The sequence below is a fragment of the Cervus elaphus genome, chromosome 1 (assembly GCF_910594005.1).
Source record: "Cervus elaphus chromosome 1, mCerEla1.1, whole genome shotgun sequence".
NCBI lineage: Eukaryota > Metazoa > Chordata > Mammalia > Artiodactyla > Cervidae > Cervus > Cervus elaphus.
This window is the reverse complement of record NC_057815.1, coordinates 68353998-68371291: the sequence shown is the minus strand read 5'-3', so window position 1 is coordinate 68371291 and position 17294 is coordinate 68353998. Positions and strand designations below refer to the sequence as shown.

The following is a 17294-nucleotide window of genomic DNA, read 5'->3' as shown; positions in this document are numbered from 1 at the left end:
TCCTCTCGTAATACCTGTGAGGTAGGTACTATCATGCTCCTCTTCTCCCTCCCGCGCTTACTAATGAGGAACTCAAGAGTTGGGATTTGCTTACTTAGGTCATGGGGCTGGTGAGTGGTGGCAGAGCCACAATTCCAGTTCGGGTCCGCTATCTCCAAAGTCTGCTTTATCCGTGCATCCTCTGCTAATCTGAGAAAACAGTGTGGGATGCAGCACACTTTAGGAGACCCATCATTCCCACTGTGGGAGATTCCAGCCTGATAGGGTACTGTCCCTGATCTTCTGGACTTGGAACTTGATGAGGGGAGACATAGTGCTTATCCCTGGGGAGGCTCACAGGAACACAAGCAAAAGGTGACAGCCAGAGCCATGTGTCCTAATGTCCTGGGACGACTGGTTAGATCATACATACAGGGTCCCCTGGCTCCTGGTCCACTGTTCTCTGGGCTCCCAGATTGCCTGCCGAATGTGAACTGTTACAGTAAGCTACATGACTGTACTTCTTGGTGGGCTTCAAAGGAACTAGGAAAACTTCATTTACTTCATACACAACAGAATAAAACTTGGTATTACACAATCACTGTAGGACTCATTGGATTTTTTTATTGATGGCTGCACTGGGTCTTTGTTGCTGCGCTCAGCTTTCTCTAGTTGCAGTGCTTTCTCTTGCTGTGGAGCATAGGCTCCAGGTACGTGGGCTTCAGTGGCTGTGCATGGGTTTAGTTGCTCTGTAGCATGTGAAATTTCCTGGACAAGGGATCAAACCCATGTCCCCTAATTGGCAGGTGGATTCTTACCCACTATACCACCAGGTTAAGTCTTGGATTCTTTTTTTTTTTTTTTTGGGGGGGGGGGGACTCTTTTTAAAGTCTAAAATCTATCTGTGTATTTACCCACCCGTTAGTATAGGAAAAATACATAGTATACATAGTTTCCCATCTGCATTATCAGGCATCCCTGGAGGGCTTGAAATGTATATGCTGCAAATAAGGGATGTACATGTGGAGGTACTACTGTACTTAGTTGTTAAAGAAGAAATAAAGATTTCATAAAATGTAAAAATCTTATTTCTGAGGGAGAAAATAGTGAGAAAAAATTATCTTCTGAGATAGAAAATGTTGACTATCAGTTCAGTCACATCCGACTCCTTTGTTACCCCATGGACTACAGCATGCCAGGCTTCCCTGTCCATCACCAACTTCCAGATATTACTCAAACTCACCATTCAACCATCTCATCCTGTCATCCCCTTCTTCTCCTGCCTTCAACCTTTCCCAGCATCAGGTGGCCAAAGTATTGGAACTTTAGCATCAGTCCTTCCAAGGAATATTCATTGGAATATATTCATTGGAATATTCATTGGACTGATTTGCTTTAGGATTGACTGCTTTGATCTCCTTGCAGTCCAAGGGACTCTCAAGAGTCCTTTCCAACACCTCAGCTTTGCTCAGTTCAAACACTACAATTTTCAGCAACCACCTTTCTTGGCCCATCACAGAAAACTTTCTTCAGCTTGAGAAAGGACTCACTCCTGCAAATGTGCCACCCCAGAGTAAGGAGAATGTTTTGGTATTCAGGCTCTAGTTCCTAGCCACAAGATGAAACACACATACATGAGCCCATTCCTTGGAACACAGTAAACCTTGATTAACCCAATAGCTATCCCAGTGGTTGAATTCTAGAGGGGAGTACTTTTACCACCAAGACATGGTCTCAATTCCACTAACACTGACAAAAACTACTAAGATATTACTGTCTACTCAGTAGAAACAGCCAATGCTCTATTAAAAAGGGGACAACACAGATGTCAATATGCTCTCAACATAATTCACTACCTTTAGCCTTGTAGGATTTTCATGCCAGCCTGTCCCTCACTAGTTTCACCTGAATAAATGAAGACAATCCAATTTCTTATAAATACATATCAGTAGAAAACTCTTTAAATCCTCAGACTGAATAGTAATTAAGTACCCTTTATACTTTACTAGAGGATAATGGATAAGAGAACAAGGACATAGAGATGTAGATTCTGTTCACAGCACTATAATGCTTAGGTGAACTTACTTCTGAACATCAGGCTCTTCAGCATTTGCTTTCCCTTAACCCCGAATTTCAGGTTGAGGCAATCAAGGTGCTGTCCTGTTAATAATCAGCCTTCACCATCCCCAGATTTACTCCCCAACAAGGAGAGGGTTACTTTGGTTTCTTCTGCTTGGGTTCTCTCATTCTGTCCCTCTCTTCACACGGAAACCAACAGGATCTTTAAGGAAAGCACAGAAACACTGTGAACCAGGCAGTCCTAAGAATCTATCAAGCAATGCTCCCATGGGGTGACACGACCCTCAGCCTGAATACTAGATGTAGAGTCTAGTAGGCCACGTGTCTTTTAAAAAGATTTTATTAAAGGTCTTTGCAGAGCAACATTCAGATTCCAGAACCAGCAGCCAAGGAGACCTGAAAGCAAACAAAGTACAGTAAGAACAGAAAATTCACCCAAGTATCTGGTTTGCATGAAAATTAATACACACAGAACACTGAGAAACAAACACCACAACAGGCATTAGGCATAGGAGAGGCCGTCTCTGTTTTAAGGGACTGCGGGAAGAAAAGCTCATTACTGTAAGAGTGACCTGCAAATTCTAAACAAAGGAAGACAGTGCAAACACTCTTCCCAAAAGAATACCACAGTTAAATGAAGTCCCTGGCTCCAACCTGTGTCCTCTCATGTAAACCAAGTGTAATCTTACTTTTTATTCACTAGGTGGAATACCGTTCCATTATGCCCCAAGAGGCCCTTACAGACATACCTATTATGCTGTGGGTACCGGCTGGGGCATGGCAGGCGGCTCTGGCTTCCCACCCTTCTGTTCAGAGATGGGGGTGGTGGGCAGTATTTCATCTTTGGGTTCCACAATGCTCACGTGATCAGGCAGAGGCTTCTTAGGGCCAATCTTACCAGTTGGGTCCCAAGGCAGCATGATCTTTACCTTGATGCCCAGCACACCTAGAAGATGCCATAGTTAAGACCTACCTATAGTTCCACTGCCCCCCACTACACAACAGAACAGGGCAGAAGGAAGAAAAGAACAGGTTACTCAAGCATCCTGCATCTGGTCCCTTCTCAGACAAATGCCTCTAATCAATCAATGGACAGGACACTTTGCAAAAGGAACCCATGCACAGCACCACAGAACGTGGCACCGACAAGGACCAAGAGCAAGATGTGCCTTTTCTGACTCGTCATCGTGTCATCACTGAAGGGTACACCAGTGGCTGAGACAAGGACAAACCAACTCTCTTCAATGAAGCTAAACAATGAACCCAAAGGGTACAGAAACGTTCCACTATATCCCGAATTTCCCAAACACTGAAGAGCATATTTAAAACCACGTCTACCCATTTAAAGCCCATTGCCCCAAGCACTCCTGGCTACTCACCCTGTCTGAGCAGCACATGGCGCACGGCAGTGTCAACATAGTAGTTAACAGGGTCCCCACTGTGGATCATGAGGCCATCCACAAACTTCATGGATTTAGCCCTCTGTCCTCGAAGTTTCCCAGACACCACGACCTCGCAGCCTTTGGCCCCACTCTCCATGATGAACCGCAGCACACCGTAGCAGGCCCTTTGGGCACACAAGAGACAGAGAGCCATTTGTGTCATCACCAGACAGAACCGCTCAAACCCTCCCCGCTTCAAAACAACTCAGCCTGCATGGACTACTTTCAATGTCCCTTTAATGCAGAGTAAACTTGACCAGAGCCTGACCCAAGAGATAGAAACCTTCTTCCACTCCCACCACACACCATCTTAGGGAAACACATCAAGTTCCTTCTAATCAAGTGCTTTCCAAACTTGGCTGCACATTATAGAATCACCTCAAGGTCAAAATGAACCACTCAAACTTCAGTGTGCACAAAATTCACCTGGAGGGCTTATGAAGACAGGTTGCTGGGCTGTATTCCCCCGACTCCCCAATTCAGTGAGTCTGGGTTGGAAACGGAAAATGTTTATTTCTCATCAATTCTTACTGGCAACACTGATGCTGGCCCAGGCACCAAACTTTTGATTTGGTGCCAAACGGCCCAGGCACTGTTCTACATGGTGGAGATGGCAGTCAAACAAGGTATGCAGTCTTCTGCACATCCTTGCCTAAGGCATTCCTCCTATGGGAACCTGTCTACAGCACAGCTTTCACATCCCTCCTCTGTTGAAAAACCTCCCAAGGTTCTGCATTAAGGATTAATGAATTCCCAACACCCAAGCAAGGCATTTCATTTTACTCCAAGTAGTGAAACTGCTCAAGGAACTGCCAGCTGAAATCATTAGCAAGTCCAGCTCCGGGGCCAATCTAACCACCTCATGTCCTCTGTTCCTCATGCTACTATCTATAAATACCTACAGGGGATATCTGACTAGATTTTAAGCTCTCTCATCAGCAATGAGTCTTCTCTCTTTTGAGTCCCCAGAGTTACCACCACACAAGGTATGTGAATGACTTCAACATGAACCCAAACCATTTCCCACCCCCATTCTATGTTCTACTCCCAAAGCACATAGTGCTCTCCTGTACCACCACCCACTTGTTTAAACACTTGCATCTTTACTAGTCTTTCTAACTAGGCTGCCAGTTTAGTGACAACATGGATTGGCAATGTCTTATTGTTAAAGCCCTCAGAGACTAGCTGAGCCTGTCACAGAGTCCACTTACTAAATTAACAAAATAGCTGATATACTGATTCACAAAAGGACACAATCATAAGGGCTCTTACCTCCGCACAGCAAGACCTCCTAGGAGCTTGTAACGCAGAGATTCTGCCTGGGCAATGGCACACAGTCCTCTTGTGGCTACCTTTTCAGCGTAAAGCTTTAAAGAAACAAGGCACATTCTTAAACTTGTTACACTCACCACTGTTTTCAACCAAAAATCAGCACATTCATGATACAAGCAGACACCACTCTATGTATCACTATACTTGTTCTCATTTAGTGGCTGAGTGTGCAACCCCACTGATTACAGCCCACCATGCTCCTCTGTCCTTGGGATTTTCCAGGCAAGAATACTGGTGTGGGTTACCATGCCCTCCTCCAGGGGTTCTTCCTGACTCAGGGACTGAACCCACATCTCCTGCACTGGCAGGCAGATTCTTTACCAGTAAGCCACCTGGGAAGCCCTTCACTGTACTGTTCAGTTCAGTTCAGTCACTCAGTCGTGTCTGACTCTTTGCAACCCCATGAATCGCAGCATGCCAGGCCTCCTTGTCCATCACCAACTCCCAGAGTTTACTCAGACTCATGCCCATCAAGTCAGTGATGCCATCCAGCCATCTCATCCTCTGTCGTCCCCTTCTCCTCCAGCCCCCAATCCCTCCCAGCATCAGGGTCTTTTCCAATGAGTCAACTCTTCGCATGAGGTGGCCAAAGTATTGGAGTTTCAGCTTCAGCATCAGTCCTTCCAATGAACACCCAGGACTGATCTCCTTTAGGATGGACTGGGTGGATCTCCTTGCAGTCCAAGGGACTCTCAAGAGTCTTCTCCAACACCACAGTTCAAAAGCATCAATTCTTCGGCGCTCAGCTTTCTTCACAGTCCAACTCTCACATCCATACATGACCACTGGAAAAACCATAGCCTTGACCAGACGGACCTTTGTTGGCAAAGTAATGTCTCTGCTTTTTAATATGGTATCTAGATTGGTCATAACTTTCCTTCCAAGGAGTGTGTGTCTTTTAATTTCATGGCTGCAGTCCCCATCTGCAGTGATTTTGGAGCCCCCAAAAATAAAGTCTGACACTGTTTCCACTGTCTCCCCATCTATTTCCCTACTACCAAAGTATTAAAGCGCTTCTAATGCCCACATCTAACACACACTCAGGGACGTAGACTGAAGTGAACCATTCCTCATTTTTCTTCCACCCTCACCTTTCCACAGCCAAATCATGGAGATCAATTGGCAGCCAATCTCTCCTATGTATCATTACTATATCCTAAATAGATATAAATTACTGCTGCCTGCTTATTAAAAGAACTTCAACAAAATACCAATCCATTTGTAATACTCACTGATCACAAGTAAGCTTTCAGGGTGATAACAGGAGTTTTCAGAAGCACCATCCTAAAGAGGGCTTCCCTGGTGACTCAGATGGTAAAGAATCCGCCTGCAATGTGGGAGACCTGGGTTCAATCCCTCGGTTGGGAAGATCCCCTGGAGGGCATGGCAACCAGCTCCAGCACTCTTGCCTGGAAGAATCCCCATGGACAGAAGCCTTGGATCCAGGGGGGTCACAAAGAGTTGGACACGACTAAGTGACACAGCACAGCACAGCACCATCCTAAAGAGCCATTTCTAGGCCCAGAGTAGCCTCTGGCACAAGCCAGGATCACTCACCTCTACACTGCCTTCAGGGAAGCCAAATCTCTTCTGAACCACAGCAGTCAACTCCCGGATCCGCCGGCCCTTCTCACCAAGTACATTCTGTGTCCTGAGAAAAATGAAGAGTGACAATTCACAGCTCTCGTAACATTACAGATGTAGTTTTAAATCTTGCACATGTGTGGTAGTAAAATCTAATTCATCTGACACAAAGTAGTATAAATTTTGGATGACAAGAATTAAAGAGATCATTTTTTTAAAATGCAGCTTAAAAACTCATTCACTAAGACTCAACTGTTGTTCTGCTAAGTTTACAAAACAAATCACCTTAGAGCAGACAACAATTACAGGTGATGACCAGAAAAATGAATTTTTTACCTGGTGGCCAAGATAATGATTTCTGTCCTGGTTGGTGTAACTCGGACCTCAACTCCGGAGTACCCATCTTCAGCCAGCTCCCGAGTGAGAAACTCATTCAGTTCAGCTTTGAAGATGCCATCAGCGACAAACTAACCAAAAGTAAAATGAAAATCAGGATCTGGACATAGGATCACTTTTCTAGCCCAGTCAATGCAACCCTAATCAAAATTCAACACCTCCAACCAACGTTCCAGAGGAAACACAGCAACCCTTCTCAGACAAATGCCTCTACGTCATCTTTTGGAAGTTAACTTTGACCCAGGCCCTTAAAACTGTGCCACAGAACGCGGCACAGGGTAGGGGTCACCTGGACAAAGAGAACACCTCCAGTCAGACTCGTCATCTCCTCTTCATTGAAGGGTTTTAAATTATCAAACCGTTTTACCCAGGCCCGTTCCCTCTATTTCCCCGGAACTTTTCCTTGACCCCCAGATAGAACAAGAAATTGTCAGTAACCTTCCCAACTGAGGTCCTCGGGGTCAGAAGGCTGCACCCAGACACGCCTGGGAAGAAGGCAAGAAAACACTGCTACCTCCCTTTCTCAAAGAAGGAAAAGGCTCTGCCCTCAAAACATCACGTATACTAACTTTACTAACTACTGACTAGGAAAGGCTCACAAGCGCTCCTCCAGAGCACGAGGAGCCCTCAGTGCTCATCTCTGCTCTCCGCCCGGAACCGGCAGAAATCCGTCCCTCCTATCCCAGCCTTACTGCTCTCGGCAGCCACGGGCCTGCGCTCAATCCACCGCCATCCGCAGCCCACGGGAAAGCGACACAGTCCAACCGCTGCCCCGGGTATAGCGAAGAGCTGTAGGTCTCGCAATAGCACCCAGAGAAGCTCCTGACCCGTGAAACGCCACAGTTCCCTGCAACCGGGCCCCAGGATCTCACCTTCCTCTTCTTGGAAATTTGCACGGCCATCTTGCCGTCGCGAGCCGCCGAAAGGAAAGGAAGTGGCAAGCGGGCGGAAGTGCGTATAAAGGGCGCTGTGCGACGACAAAGAACTGCGCGACGTCGACGCCTATGAGCGCTCATGGGAAGTGTAGTTTTCACTTTGGTAAAAGGAAAGAGAAAAGCGCGGTGCAAGGGTTGATGCTTTTGAACTGTGAGGTGTTGGAGAAGACTCTTGAAAGTTCCTTGGACTGCAAGGAGATCAAGGCAGTCAATCCTAAAGGAAATCAATCCTGAATATTCATCGGAAGGACTGATGCTGAAGCTGAAACTCCAATACTTTGGCCATCTGATGCGAAGAGCTGACTCATTGGAAAAGACCCTGATACTGCCTTTAAAGGCGGAGGAGAAGGGAAGGACGCAGAGGATGAGATGGTTGGATGGCGTCACCGACTCAATGGACATGAGTTTGAGCAAGCTCCGGGAGATGGCGATGGACAGGGAAACCTGGCGTGCTGCAGCCCATGGGGTCGCAAAAAGTTGGACACAACTGAGCGACTGAACAACAACAACAATATCCAGAAACCTGGGGCTTCCCAGGTGGCACTAGTGGTAAAGAACCCGCGTGCAAATGGAGGAGAGAGAGATGAGGGTTCGATCATAGGGATGAGGGGTCGATCTCTAGGTCAGGAAGATCTCTTGGAGCAGGGCATGGCAACCCACTCCAGTATTCTTGCCTGGAAAATCCCATAGACAAGAGGAGCCAATATCTCAATCAGAGCTTAAAAAATTCAGAGTTTAGAGTCCAGTTCTCATCAGTTTAAAACCAGGTATAAACACACACTCATCTGCTCACTTTATTCTTTAATGAAATAAAAGAATAAAAAAATAAAAGGGCTTTTCAGCTGAAAGCCCTCAATGAAATTCAGTGAGGCACATATCTCTTCCAATTTGTGTCCATTTCCTCTGTTGCAAACTGATAATAATAATATATATAATATGTATTAAATATTCTAAGGACTGTTTTAGGACCTTTATATTATTAATTCATTACCTCTACCTCACATTCATAAAGTCTGTTACAGCTTGTAACAGAAGTCACGATAGTGGCTCGCAATTCTTTTTCAATTAAAAAAATTTTCCCTCACAGATTTTATTACAAAAAATTTCAAACATACAAAAAAGTTGAAAGAATTTTACAGTGTACACCCATATATGCATCCCTTAGGTCCTGCAATTAACATTTTTTCTGTATTTGCTTTATCACATATTTATCCTTTCCTCTATCCACCCAACAATGCATCTTTTGATACATTTCAAAGTTACTTTCAGACATCAGCACACTTCATGCCTTAAACCTCCCCAACAGTTTTTTTTTCAGTTTTACTGAGAAATAATTGACATACATCAATGTATAAGTTTAAGGCACACAACATAATGGCTTGATTTACTTATATCATGAAATGATTACCACAAAAGATTCAGCTAACACCCATCATCTCATATAGATACAAAAATAAATTGAAAACAGAAAGTTTCCTTGTGATGAACACTTTTATTTTAAATCTGAAGTTTGTTTCTATTTAAAAAATTAGAAAATTTCTTTATAAAACTGTTTTATATTTTTCTTAAAAATATAGAAAAATCTATCAAAATTGTGGCCCCACATTTTCTCATAGCAGTACTCTCCTTCCCCGTTATATGGAAAAGAGTTTTCCAATGTGCCACGATTCCTGGCAGCTTCGCTCACTGATTGTCTGGTCCTAGAAGCCATCTGAGCTTTTCCCCAGCACTGAAACAGCTCTAATGCTGAGATGCTCTGATCCTATAATCGTGGACTTAACAGAGTTCTGGGGGGAGTCTATATAGAGGGACCAAGGAAGATGGAAAGAAGTGGATGATCCAAAGAGACTTGCTGGGGACCTAATGTACCTTCATGATGGATTGAGGTTGAGGGGAGAATTGAAAATGACATCCACGCTAGATGCTTAGTGACAACCCTCACTGAGGTAAGGAAATCAGGAACAGGCTTTTTCTCCATGTCATCTCCCTCTGTCACTTCCTCTAGGATTGGGCCTTTTCTAGCTATTCCCGTAACTAGCACACTCACCTCACTGGGTTGGAATGGCCTGTTTATGCGTTTCTCCTACTAGACCATAAGCTTCATAAGTGCAGAGACCAAGTCTGTTTTGTTCATTACATCCAGAGTCTAGGATATGGCCTGACTCAGGCCCGGTGTCAATCAAAGTTTGATTATCAAAGAAATTAATTAATGAATTTTGGTTTTAGATCAGTTCTTAGTAGTGTGGCTCATATAAATTTCCTTGTATCTTACTGGGATACCCACAAAACCAAGTTGTAGAGACTCAAAGCTAAGGATCAGACCATGGAGAGTTCTTTGATGTAAACACTACCTCTGGAGTCTCCGTGGTAGCTCATCTCCTGCCCCTTCCCAACGATGCAAGAGGATGCCTGCCTGGGTATTGTCCTCTGGTCCCAGGAGAAAGCCCATGAAGGAAGCCTTTATCATGATGTCTTCCTCTTTATGTATTATAAGAAGACATTATATCACTCAAAATCACACTGTAAAAATAATAGTAGTCACAATACACTGAATTCCAATTAAAAGTAGGGAATGTCCTGGTGGTCCAGTGGTTAGGACTCTGCTTTTTCCCAAGGGCCCAGGTTCAATTGCTGGTCAGGGAACTAAGATCCCACAAGCTGCTCCATGTGGCCAAAAAAAAAAAAAAGATATCTGACTTTGGGACTTCCCTGTTGATCCAGTGGTTAAGACTCTGTGCTTCCACTGCAGGGGTGCAGGTTCCATCCCTGGTCAGGGAACTAAGACAATGCATGCCTCACAGTGAAGCCAAAAATAAAATGTTGGGACTGTGAGAGTGAGTTGTTAATCTCTTCCCAAATATCCAAAATGTAAACAGGGTTTACTCAGTTTGGCCGTTCATGCCCCAGAAGTGTACCTGGAGCTGTGAAGAAAGGGCAATGTGTCTGTGAGTGCCACACAAGTCTTGCCCTGAAATTCCTGGGAATCAAAGGTGAGGCTTGCTTGGTTGAAAGAATATAGCCCACAGTTTTGGAGAACAGTGTAGTTACTTCAAGACCAGTACAGTGGAATCTCATAGAAAGCATTTAGCATACGTGGATCCAACTAGAGGAGCTTGGCAAAAAAAGAAGAGAGAATTTAGAGTGAAACTGGGTGTGCCTGCCTCCCTGTTCCCTGAGCATGTGAGACGGAGGACTAAAGAGCCCTTCTGCTTAACCAGGCTGCATAGGTCTTGCATCCCCAAAGGCCTGCTCTTCCCTGAGGGTGAGCATCTAGCTGGGCTGAGTGTTCAGTGACTTATATTTTTTTCCTACAAGACCCCTTAATAAGCTGACAACTTTCTCTAGTGTTCAATAAAAGAACCAGGGATCTGTGCTGGTCCTGAGGGAACACTGGATTCACAGAGAGAGGGTACATCAGTCTCCACTAGAGCACCTCTTAAGGGATTACTGATCAAGGATAATATCCACTCTATTTGGTCATCACTATTTTGTTTATTTATATATTTTGGGCCACGCTGGGTCTCTGCTGCTGCGCATGGGCTTTCTCTAGTTGCAATGAACAGGAGCTACTCTTCATTGTGGTGCTCAGGCTTCTAGTTGCTGTGGCTTCTCTTGTTGCAGAGCCCAGGCTAGGTGCTCGGGCTTCAGTAGTTGCAGTGAATAGGCTTAGTTGCTCCAAGGCACATGGAATCCTCTGAGGCCAGGGACCAAAACCATGTGCCCTGCATTGTCAGGCGAATTTCCAATCACTGGATCACCAGGTACGTCCCAGTCAAGTACTTTAGATAATAACACCTTCAAGTGAAATATGATGATGCCATAGCATTTTCAATGATTTGATTAAAATTCATCAGTGACTCACTTTGAACCTGGAACTGAGTCTCTGAATATCAACAGAACAATATTACAGGATAAATTTTGAAATAGTTTTCATTATTTTATTTGTTTCATTTATTTTAGTTTCATTTATTTTATTTGGCCTCACTGCGTGGCTTGTGGGATCTTAGTTCCCCAATCAGGGATGGAAGCTGGGCCGAGAGCAGTGGAAGCACCGAATCCTTACCACTGGATCACCAAGGAAGTCCCCAAGAATTTTTAAAATTTACTGTTTTTTTGTATCATTTCTAAAAGGCTCACACTACTGATACCCCCTTCTCCAGGGGACCTTCCTGACCCAGGGATTGAACCTAGGTCTCCATTGAGTTAAATAAAATATGCTATTAAAATTAAGTTCATCTGTTTCTTTTGCTTTTTTTTTTTTTTTTCACGTGGCTACTAGAAAATTTAGTTACATATATGGCTTTCACTTGTGACTCTTATACTTCCTTTGGCTACTGCTGCCCTAATCTCTTCAACCCCAGAAATCAATGATGTCTTCTGTCTTTCCATGAGATTAGGCACAGTGGCAGAGAGTAGGCACTTATTTCCCAGACTTACTGAATGAAAGATTACAGTGGAATTATGTACCAATCTTGTTTTCCTGTTTGCTTGGGATGCTGGGAAACTCAGAACTGTTTCATGCGAATTCCTGAGGTCCTACTCTGACCCAGATCAGCTCTGGACTGGAGCGAGGGTGGAGGAGGCCCCTCAGGCAGAATTCAGCTTTGTTCCTGGAGCCAGAAAAGTGAGACTGTCACAGCGCCCTCTTCCACAGGACCTTTTTCTTCTATAAACTGAGGCCCTGGGACTTCCCTGGTGGTCTAGTGGTTAAGGCTCCGTGCCTCCACTGCAGGAAGTGTGGGTTCAGTGCCTGATCAAGGAACTTAGATCCCACGTGCCACACAGAGTGGCCAAAATATAAAAACAAAAATTAAATGGGATGGCAATAATCCCTAACCCACCCCATAGGATGATTGTGGGATTAAATGAATTAATACAGGCAAAGTATTTAATACTTAGTACATAGTAAACATAGTAGTGGAACATAATAGTGTTACTGAAAGCTGGGGTTTAGTTGCTTGACACTCAAAAGCCAAGTGGAGGCAAGTCTGGTGGAAATGAAAGTTTGGTTTACTTCGGAGGCAGGCAACCAATGGGGAGGGCAGACTCCTATCCAAAGACCGACTCCCCACCACTGACAATCAGTGGGCAAGAACTTTTATAGATGAAGCAAGGGAGTTACATTCAGAAACAGCACAGTCAGCTTTAAAAGTCATCTTGAAATCAGTCTTGCAGTGCCCTGATCGGTGCCCTCTTCATTTTTTTAAGTACAGTGAGTCTTTAGTTCCAGGATCTGCTTGTTCCCATCTCTTTGAGCCCAATTCTTGCAGTTGTGGCAGTTTATATCAGGGCTACAGTCCAGTCATCATGTAGCTAACTTCTTCCACCTGGTGGGGGTTTCAGTCTCTGTGAGACAGTTCAAAGCCTCAGAATATTAACTATAGCCCTTGAAGAGGAACTAAAGGTCCTTGACTATGCTTAATGGCTAAACTATTATTATTTAGTCTTGATAGACTATTTTCCTTTGTTTCAGCATTTCCTCACTTCCCTGATTAAATTTGTTTTTTTGGCTAAAGTTTTTCCACAGACAAAAGGCAGGCTGAGGACATGAGGGGCAAGGGTCATAGGGTCCTGCTCCATTTCAGTAAGTGCTGAAATAGCATTAGTTGCTACTACTCGGATCCACCGCCCATATCAGGTCGTGGGGACATTGAATCTGGCAGAGCTCCTGCTCTCCAGAAGCTCAGAGTTGGGGCTGGGTGCTGGGGATACAGATAAGTAAATAAGTGTGATAAGCATCGTAAGTATCAAGGTAGGAACAATAGGGCACTGAGGAGGGCAGAGTGTTGGAGAAGATGTCACAGAGCTCCAAGCCTTGAAGTGAGGTTTACAGGACACTCAACACTTATGTGTTGCCAGACAGGCAGACACATAAGTCAGAATGAATGCGAAGGACTCCCCCCCAACATTATGAAAATAGCTTCTGATTAAAAAAATAAAATACATTCATAAAAAATTGAAAAGATAGAGAAGCAACTAACCAGAAGAAGCCACCCTTCTGGTTAAGCAGCGTAAACATTCGGGACACATGTTTCCAGATCTCTCTCCAGGCCGTGAGATGCTCTGTGATGAATGGTGTGCACCTGCAGTATCACACAGATGGGATCACTGCAATGCATGGGCGCCATTGAAGGACACGGGTGTCCTGCCAGGGGGTTCCCCAGGGAGTGGACAGCTTGGTCAGGGGGCAGGAGGGTGCAGAAATAATGAAGCCAGCTCGTTCTGTTTCATGTCCCACTGCTACCACTTGCAAGCTTTGTGATCTCAGGCAAGTCACTTAACCTTTCTGAGTCTCAGACTCTTCGCTTGGAAAGTGAAGAAATGATCATTAACCTCCTGGATTTCTATGATTGAATAAATGGTGTCTTTAAAGCACTCAGCATAGTGCCCTAGAATGTGGAAAGTGTTCGTTAAGTGGGACAGATTATCACTGCTTTTAGTGCAAATAAACAACTTGGCACTTAGGTTTATGCTAATCTTCAATGTTTTTGGTTAGGGTGAGTCAACTTGCTAACACTAACATGCAGGCTCACACCTCTGCTCTTTGCAGAAGGCCAGGACACACCAATTCCTTTCACACACACCAGGCACTATTTGCTATGAGTAGAAGGACCAGACTATAATAATGTAAGGGGCAGAGAAGTCTTCCTTAAAAGAAAGATATGGGAAAAACTGTGTCAGAGATCAGGCTGCGGAAGCAGAAGGACATGGCCAAGGGAGAGAAAAAGGCCAAGGAGATCCTAACTCATCAGGCTTCTTCCAGGCGTATGAGATCAGCGTCTGGTCTGGGGAGGTGGGGCCCGAGGACGGCGACCTGCCCCATGGCCAGTAAGGGCTAGGAGGGGGAGGGAGGGGGTAGGCAGGCAGATTAAAAAGACCTTTCTTGAGGGGATGCTACCAAACTCAGATGAAGGACGGCGAACACAGCTGGAGTACGCAGAGACAGTAAGTTTGTCTAGTTTGATTTTGGAAAGTGGAAATTCCATCATTCCTAAACCGGCTCTCCCAAAGTGCTGCGTACTTCGCCCTCTGGCGGCCACAACTGACAACTACAGGGCCTTGATCAACTCCCAGTAAAGGGGTGGAGGGGGGGTGGGGCTGGAGCTGGTGCTCTCCCCGCAGACACTCTCCACCCTGTTGTCTGGTCACTAGCCAGCTGGGCATTTTTGGTTAACCTTGTGCAAGGGGCTGAGAATATGGGACAGTACATAACTGGGAGGTGAGCATTCTCCACACACACACAAGAAGAGGCCAGAGGCTGGCTTCCCAGGATCTGACTAGTGGAGTCCGTACATTAGGTCTGAATATACCATGACTCCACTAGGGTGACTGGAGGACCGGAGCAAGATGGCAGCAAGTCAGTGCTATCAAATGCCTAGCTTCCTGCCCAGAGACAGGCCATGTGAACGGGTGACTGGTTAGCTCAGAGATAAAGGGAGTGGGCAGGAGCCAAGGCCTGGCATGAAGCCATCACTGGGATACAATGGGGGGCTGGGGGCCTCTCTACAGCGACAAGTGCTTTGGGCTTTTGTAGAGAGACATCATTAGAACTCTTTGATCTAGTTCTCCAGACTCTGATTTCACAGGCTCAGAAGCCCCAGAAGGGGTCCAGGCTCTTAAGTTACCTCTACTTAGCCTTGACCTTCCCTAGAGAGACAGTGGCCATGTCTGCTTCATTAATGTTGCAGGCCTCCACGAAGCCAGTGAGCTGGGGAGAAATTGGGAGTAGTGGAACTTGTCTCCACTGCTGATGGGGGGAATGTAAATTAGCACAGCTGCCTTGGAAAGTTTGGTATCCTGAGGAATGTTGGTTGTGGGCCCCCAAACCCCAGCAATTCCACTGCTGAGTTATACAGCTAGAGTGCTGATCTTCGTTTTTTTGTGCTCACTTTCTCTCTACAAGAGTTTGAAGGATGCAGCTTTCCTTTGTCCATTCCAAGTTATGCAGAACTTTAACACAGGTAGAACTTTTCATCCTAAGTATAAACAAATTCAGAGAGATTATGATTTCCAGTATCATCATAATGTAAACTCTTGAAAATAAAGCAGTTAGTCATTCTTTTAAATATATCCATAGGAATATAAATGCCACAGTGATTCAAACTCAGAATTATCCATTTTAAAGATAGACAAACAAGTTTTTCTTGAACAGATACATTTACATATTGTTTCATTTTCTCGTTGATCTTATATATATTTCCATTCCGCACAACCCTGGAAAATCCAGAGTTCTCTGTGGAGTGGATCCACAACCTCATCCCCTTCCATTCTTCTCGCCCTGGTTGGCTGACTTAACTCAGCTCTGACTCAGATGAGTGATTTTCCAGGAAGATCCCAAACCAGCCAGGTGTTTTTCTAGTTCAGTGACCCATTGAAACTTATAGTTCTTTTCCATTACCCCTGTTTGCTCATCAGGAAGGGTCTGAACCAGCATCTTAGCATGCAGGGCCTCAAGTGCTTCTAACCACAACACTCTTCAAAGATTGCTGCTTATGTAAACAACAAGGAATTTCACACACTAATAATTACATGTATTGAGAGCTTATAATGTACCAGGCACCATGCTAAGTATTTTATAGGCCATTATTGCCTGATAATCCTCACCATGCAGGTTAACCTATTTACCACACTATTAATTCATTTTACCAATAAAAAAAGTGTCTTCTAATGTCAAAACCTTATCTCCCCCAGATAAAATTACTTATTAATATCCAGGAATTTAAAGAATTAGGCAATATCACTTTCCAGACATTACTGATAATTTTCTACCACTAAGAAGCTACAACTGAAATGAAGCAACTGACAAAGAATTAATCTCATAAATATACAAGCAACTCCTGCAGCTCAATTCCAGAAAAATAAGCAACCCGATCAAAAAATGGAGCAAAGAACTAAACAGACATTTCTCCAAAGAAGACATGCAGATGGCTAACAAACACATGAAAAGATGCTCAACATCACTCATTATCAGAGAAATGCAAATCAAAACCACAATGAGGTACCATCTCACACCAGTCAGAATGGCTGCTATCCAGAAGTCTACAAACAATAAATGCTGGAGAGGGTGTGGAGAAAAGGGAACCCTCTTACACTGTTGGTGGGAATGCAAACTAGTACAACCACTATGGAGAACAGTGTGGAGATTCCTTAAAAAACTGGAAATAGAACTGCCATATGACCAGCAATCCCACTGCTGGGCATACACACCGAGGAAACCAGATCTGAAAGAGACACGTGCACCCCAATATTCATCACAGCACTGTTTACAATAGTCAGGACACAGAAGCAACCTAGATGTCCATCAGCAGACGAACGGATAAGAAAGCTGTGGTACATATACACCATGGAATGTTACTCAGCCATTAAAAAAGAATGCATTTGAATCAGTTCTAATGAGGTGGATGAAACTGCAGCCTATTATACAGAGTGAAGTAAGTCAGAAAGAAAAATATACCAATACAGTATATTAATGCATATATATGGAATTTAGAAAGACTGTAACTGCCGAGGTCCAGCCCCAGCAGGACCAGGAATACCCAAGGGATGA

At 44.5% G+C, this 17294-nt stretch overlaps 2 protein-coding genes and 2 non-coding genes across 6 annotated transcripts in view; all 4 read right to left on the bottom strand.

The window, feature by feature from the left end:
- Positions 1–2382: 2382 nt before the first annotated feature.
- RPS3 (ribosomal protein S3) lies at positions 2383–7769 on the bottom strand. Its single transcript, XM_043907396.1, has 7 exons — positions 7685–7769; positions 6753–6883; positions 6390–6483; positions 4773–4867; positions 3438–3625; positions 2808–3004; positions 2383–2454 (listed from the first exon to the last, which is right to left on the bottom strand). The coding sequence occupies exons 1-6, from the start codon at positions 7712–7714 to the stop codon at positions 2811–2813; spliced, it is 732 nt and encodes a 243-aa protein (XP_043763331.1). The 5' UTR covers positions 7715–7769; the 3' UTR covers positions 2383–2454; positions 2808–2810.
- Positions 3117–3260, bottom strand: LOC122703649. Its single transcript, XR_006343553.1, has one exon. It is a non-coding gene; the product is annotated as a small nucleolar RNA SNORD15 (small nucleolar RNA).
- LOC122703655 lies at positions 7004–7153 on the bottom strand. Its single transcript, XR_006343554.1, has one exon. It is a non-coding gene; the product is annotated as a small nucleolar RNA SNORD15 (small nucleolar RNA).
- A 4970-nt stretch (positions 7770–12739) lies between the features above and the next one.
- LOC122697029 (spidroin-2-like) overlaps positions 12740–17294 on the bottom strand; it is a 34735-nt gene continuing 30180 nt past the window's right edge. For all 3 annotated transcript variants that reach the window (XR_006341986.1, XM_043907369.1, XM_043907378.1), the window contains one exon: positions 12740–15723. Coding sequence is in view for 2 of the 3 variants with exons in the window: in XM_043907378.1 (XP_043763313.1) it covers positions 15700–15723 (24 nt within the window). In the remaining variant the exon portion in view is untranslated. The remainder of the gene's footprint in view (positions 15724–17294) is intronic.